At 47.6% G+C, this 6104-nt stretch overlaps 1 protein-coding gene across 1 annotated transcript in view; it reads right to left on the reverse strand.

Annotated features, from left to right (window-relative positions):
* CERS3 (ceramide synthase 3) overlaps window positions 1-6104 on the reverse strand; it is a 79620-nt gene that overhangs the window by 56988 nt on the left and 16528 nt on the right. Inside the window, exons 2-3 of the mRNA XM_019533797.1 lie at window positions 3882-4064; window positions 590-707 (exon numbers count right to left, since the gene is read on the reverse strand). Coding sequence (XP_019389342.1) covers window positions 590-707; window positions 3882-4063 — 300 coding nt within the window. The 5' untranslated portion in view covers window position 4064. The remainder of the gene's footprint in view (window positions 1-589; window positions 708-3881; window positions 4065-6104) is intronic.

Raw genomic sequence — 6104 nt, forward strand, 5'->3', positions numbered from 1 at the left:
TCTTCCTTTTAGGCAACAACCCAGTGACTGTGGAGCTGTTTACCATTAGCGGTGAGGAGAGCAAGCATTTCCCTCACTGCAGACCATCTCCCCCACCATTAGAAAGATTCATTTTCTGAGTTTGCAAATCTTGGCCTGTTTTCTCTTGTTCCTGTTCAAAAGCCAACAGATTTTTTTTTTGGTTCCCTGCACAGCCCATGATTACATATGTAATAATATAATCAACTGGAAGGTTTCCAACTTAATGTTTTTTATATTAGTCCTTTAAAAACACAGTATAAGATTTCTTTTAACCAACAGATGTCCATTGGTGTTTTCTCCAACTACAGTGTCTTAAAGATTGAGCACTGATATTCACTGGAAAGAACACCGGCAACCTGACCTAGAATGTCACGCCAAGAAATTAAATTTGTATTTTGAATATCATATACCCTGTCAGCCTGGTAGCAAAATAACTCAAAGTGTATTCAATCATTTGTCCATCTCCTGGAACCCATCCCATGTCATCATCGTGGAGAGCAGACTGAAACACTGAGTTGGGACTTTACAAATCCCCCCAAACCCCAGTAAAAAGAAACGGGATCCTTACTTGGGATGGACGTCTTGTGCAGCTTCGGAAATAAGCCTCTAAAACAGAGTTGGGCTGAGGCTTCACCTGTCTTACATTCTTTATATCTAAAGCTTTGGCTAGTGGCAGGGCAATGTATCTGAAAAGACACAGCAGAAAAAACACACGGTGATGACACATAGTCAACTTGTCCTTGGGGATGCTGGGAATTCCATCAGCAACATTTTGACCTGTTACAGAAAACATGAAATACTTCTATGCCATTTGCAGGAGAGCTGCCTTAGTTACAAATAATGGCCACCCAGCTCAGGAAGGAATAGTCGGCATGTTGTTGCTTGCACAAAAGCTAAATATATGGTTTTGTCATTATAACATACACCAGAAATGCTGGATTTTGCAAAGGAACGTTCTGAACTTTTCCACCCTGTCATATTTCAGAGGCAGGTTGGGCTGGGCATGGCATGGGGAGAGGGAATAATTGTGAGACGTGAATACAGAAGAGCCCTCACCACACCAGCTCAAAGTGCAGGGGAGTAACTGGGAAGCACTGCTTACCTAGGCCAGGGACAGGAAGGGGAACGTCGATACTCTCCCATAACCACCTCGGAGTGACAGCCAACGAAGAACACTGCATGCAAGGAAGTTCCCCAGCCGCCACTGAGTTGACGGGAAAATGGCAAAGCACGGGAAAATGGCACAAACGGGGGTGGCAGGTGGGGCTATCTGCTTGCACCTATGGCATACGCTGCCAGCACTCAGCTAGGTTACTTCAATTATTTTGAAAGGAGATGCCTCATACCTACCCAGGTGCCTTGCATGTCATCATAAAAAGGGCTTATTATTTAGAAAAAAGTAGCCAGTCCTTTCTATTGAAACTCAGATACATAACATGACAGCTGTCCTGTGTGGCTAATTAAGCACGTGCACCATTTCATAACAGCACTGCAGCGAGGCACAGTTGGGCAAGGGTTTGCCCAGGAAAATAGGAGATGCAGTGAGTGGTTATAAACATCAGATCCAAATTATTTTTGATTTGGAACAAGGACGATCTTATCTGGGACTTTCTTAACTTTGTCCAGCTTACAACATACCCAATATCCCCTTCTGCCCTGAAATAATTATCAAAACATGCTATGAGCATATTTTTTAAAGAAACTAAAAAAGTCAAGCAAAAATAAATAACAACACTAAAATGCCTAAAATGTCCCCTAGACAGAGCCAAATGCAATCTGGCCTGTAGGACACCAGCTGCAGCAACAATTTCAGCCTTCAGAGCCAGATTTAAGAAAACAGCATCATAACGAGATCTGTGCAAAATGTTCACGTGGTGTTTTGAGACGCCTCCAGCAGCTCCAGGTTCTCTAATGTTTTGCACACATGGGATACATCAACCTCACACAAATGACAAAGGCTCAGGGAGATGTCCCTGAGGGAAGGGAGCGGTGGGTTGAGAAAGCAAACCCCTCTGCCAGTCCACCAGAAACATGAAAAGCACTGGAATTTTTTGGGGTCTGTTTGTTCAATGTGAGAGGAAGCTGCAAGTTTTAGGAAACCATCAAACACCAAAAATGACAGGAACCAAGGGCAGTAGGACCCAGGGGAAGCCCGGCAGGCTCCCACAACAGCAGGGCCTGCCTGGCCCCTCCCCACCAGCCGCTTGGCTGTCCCAGTGGCACTGTAAGGGGGAAGGGGAGAAAGGGCAGGGAAGAAGCCTGGGGAAAAGCAGCCCAGGGAAGAGCTGAGCGCCGGCGAGGGTGTGTGTGGGGGGGAAGTGGCCCCTCGCCTACCCTGTGGCCGGTGCCCCACTTGCAGCCCATCTGGGGTTGCCTGTACCTGCTCCAGACAGCCCCTCGTGGGCTGCAAGCAGCTACAGCAAGGAGCGCTGGCCACAGGGTTTTCCTCACCCTCTGTGCTCAGCTTTTCCCCGTGCTCCTTCCCAATGTGGAGGAAAGTGCCCTGTGGTCAGTGTCCTGTGGCCTCCCCCACCCTGTGGCCAACGCTCCCTGCTGCAGCCACTCGCAGCCCACGCGGGGCTCTCTGAAGCAGGCACAGGCAGCCCCAGGCGGGCTGGGAGTGGCACTGGGCACGGGGTGAGGAGGAGCCCATTCCCTCCCCCCCCCACACACACACTCAGCACCACCTTGTAACCTGCCCCCTCTGCCAGCCTGGGCCCTGCGCAGCTCTGGGCTTGCCCATCAGGACTGTGCATGGCAACAGCAGCTGCAGCCCCCCTGCTTGCCACGCTGGGCAGGGTTTGCTACTGCCGCTTGTGAGCTGCCAAGCTCATGCTCTGGGCAGGCAGCAGCAGCCAACACTGCCTGGTGGGGGGGGCCACAGCTGCTGCTGCTAACGGGTGAGCCCAGAGCTGGGTTACAAGATGGTGCTGAGCACGGGGAAAAGTGGCCCCTTGCTTGCCCTGTGGCCAGCTCCCTGCGCTGTAGCGGTTTGCAGACCTCCTGGGGCTGCCTGTGCCTTCTCCAAACAGCCTCACGTGGGCTGCAAGTGCCTGCAGCAGGGAGTGCCGGCCATGGGGTGGGCGAGCAGCTGCTCCTCCCCTGTGCTCAGCACCAGCTTCTTCCCTGCCAGCAAGCAGGGGGTCAAAGCTGTGCGCTGTCCCCCACCTGTACCACAGGGCTGGGGGGCACTGGGAGTGAGCAGGTGCGGGAGCCAGCAGGAGCATGGGGCCCGCACTAGTGTCCCGGGGCCAGCACCAGTGTGACCCAGAGCACAGCATCAGGAATACAGGGTCCTGGCTGGCAGGGCTCTATGAAGCTTGGCCAGCTCCCCCCTCTCCCTGCTGGTGCAGCCCAGCCCGGCTCCACAGACCCTTGCCACCCTGCATCCTGATTTGGGCCCCACTGGTGCTGGCCCTGGGACATTGGTCCCAAGATGGTGACCAGGGGTCAGGGCACCTGTCAAGGGGCGGGGTACCCATCAAGGGGTGGGGCTACCCATGCCACCCTCAACAGCCTGCCAAAACTGGGTATGCAGCCCTCTGCCCAAAATAATTGCCCACCCCTGACCTACAGGGATCCCTCCCTCGTAAATTGGTCTGTCCATGGAAATGTAGCAGAGCAGGGTAGGTGCTCTAGATTTCACTAGTGACTATATCCCTATGTATTCATTACACTAGTATCACCTCCTATGTTACCTGAACTATCCCACTCTGGCATCTGATCAGCTAATCTATCATTATGAAATCATTTACATGTGTGTCTAGACACATTGTAGCTTGCTAATAGCCTGAAAGTTGAGGGGAGGAAACAAAAATAAAATTACATACATACAGTTTCATAGTTGTTAGGGCTCTTACTTTTCAGTGAAGAATCGGATAATCAGCAAAACAAGTGTGATGGGTATACAAGCATATAACTGATGTGGCTTTGGAAAGGTGTAGCCATCACGGTCTTCAAAATCTGCCCATGTGACATTGGCAGGCATCCAGATGGTTTCCCACCAGAACCAGCTCTTGAGTGTCTTGAATATATATGCCATGCTAAGCAGGAAGAAAGATAACTATAAATTATTCCAGAACACTGCAAAACACCCTTTATATTAATAGCACATAGTATATGAAATATTTTTTTTAGAGTATCTTGTTAGTGGTTAAAAAAAAAAAGTGATAAAAGGCCAGCTCTGAGTATTACTCAGTGTAGTTCCACTGGCTTCAGTGGCTACATCCTGATTTACAGTGATGGAGACTTGGCCCTCTTCATGTGCCAGAGGCAGGGGTAATTGCTTGTTCAAGGTAGGCACAGGAAAAACTTCACTCAAGTCTCAGTCTCTTCCCAGATCCAGATGTTTAGGCTTTTGGAAGGCAGAGATAGAAGATGACATTTGGGTAAGACGAGACTCCATGAATAAGAACATAGGACTAGACTGGACTGAACCTTGGGGCACTGTTGCACAGGTCACTTAGCATGTTTTTAGATCACATTACCATGCCATATTAACATTTTCTGCGTAGAAAGTGTTCTAGGTAGGTACTGCTTACTACAATCTCTAAGCATAACATGAGACATGGTGTGAAACCTCCATGTAGTGTAACGCCTGGAGCTGACAATCAGCTGATTGTCAGTCCTATCACTGGCACTGCACCAGAGCTGATTGCTAGTCCCAGACATAGTTCAAGACCCCAGGGCAGTGCGGGGGTTGGAACTGACAACCAGCAAGCTGTGCTGGTATTATCCCCATGGAGCAGTCAGATAACAACATACTACAATTGGCAAATATTATCCCCCTGAAAAGTCCTCATTTTGCTACAGTATGATTGCACTTTGCACATTTTACTGGTTGAATTTCTGACACTTATGTTTTAAGTGTAGTTAACACAGCCTAAGTTTAACATGTGACATGGCCCTTAGGCTGGGGCTGGTATTTTTTGGCCCCTTCTATTAACTTTTTAAAATAGCCGTTGGGGGAGAACTCTTGCTGACTTCCCATTTTTATGACTTGTTTCACTAGTTTATAGTCATGATGAACCGAATGTCTCGTACAGAATACACCCAATGGACTTGATCATATGTGGAATACTGTCCATCTAAAACTAACTACAAGGGAAAAAAGGATGAAAGTGAGCATAGGGTAACCCATTGTTGGGGCACTATTGTTTTGGTGTCAAATTGGTCATGCTCTGAAGGTTAGCATTAAAAGACTTGGTGCTCATTCTGAAAATGGTACCAATAAAGCTCATCGTACAGAGCCTCACGGATAGAACTGCGAGGGAACAGCAATGACTGCGTCACAGGAGACTGGGTTTTTGAAATTTCATTCTGTTCCCAATTGGGAGACAAATATTAACATTTGGAATTTCCCATAAAAAGGGGAGGATCAGCTCAAACAATATGCTTCACTTTGATAAAAAACTCAAATATTTTGTTTCCAATACTTTAGTTATATATTTCGCATCTATAAAGTTTTGTCATATGAAATGAACTTATGAAATGAGAAATTAAAAAAAAAAAAACGAAAGCTCAAACGTGTCAAAAACACGAAACAAATCACTTTATGTTTCACCATGACATTTCATTTTAAGTAGACATATTCTGCTTAAGTAGTCAGGGATACCTGTCTGAAATGTACTGAATCAGCTTATTCTGATGGAAAACATTTCCACTTGAAAAGTTGACCAACTCCACCCATGAAGCATAGACATTCCTGCTCATGGGGACAACCTTCAGTGGTAAGTGCATGCAAGACAGAGTACTAATAATTAACCACCTTATTTGCATGCTGAGAATTGCATATTGCTGCATCTCTCAGACTCACCATTCTCTCCCATTCCCAACCCCTGTTTACCCAATACAGGTGCTGAGAAAGGATAAGAAAATTCATTTCATGCAGCACAAAGGATGACCCCTAATGTTTCATAGTTTCATAGTTTCTAGGGTCGGAAGGGACCTGAGCAGATCATTTAGTCCGACCCCCTGCCATGGCAGGAAAGAGTGCTGGGGTCAAATGACCCCAGCAAGATGTGCATCTAACCTCCTCTTAAACACCCCCAGGGCAGGAGCCAGCACCACTTCTCTTGGAAGTT

The sequence above is a fragment of the Crocodylus porosus genome, unplaced genomic scaffold, assembly GCF_001723895.1.
Source record: "Crocodylus porosus isolate Cpor-Errol unplaced genomic scaffold, CroPor_comp1, whole genome shotgun sequence".
Taxonomy (NCBI): Eukaryota; Metazoa; Chordata; order Crocodylia; family Crocodylidae; genus Crocodylus; species Crocodylus porosus.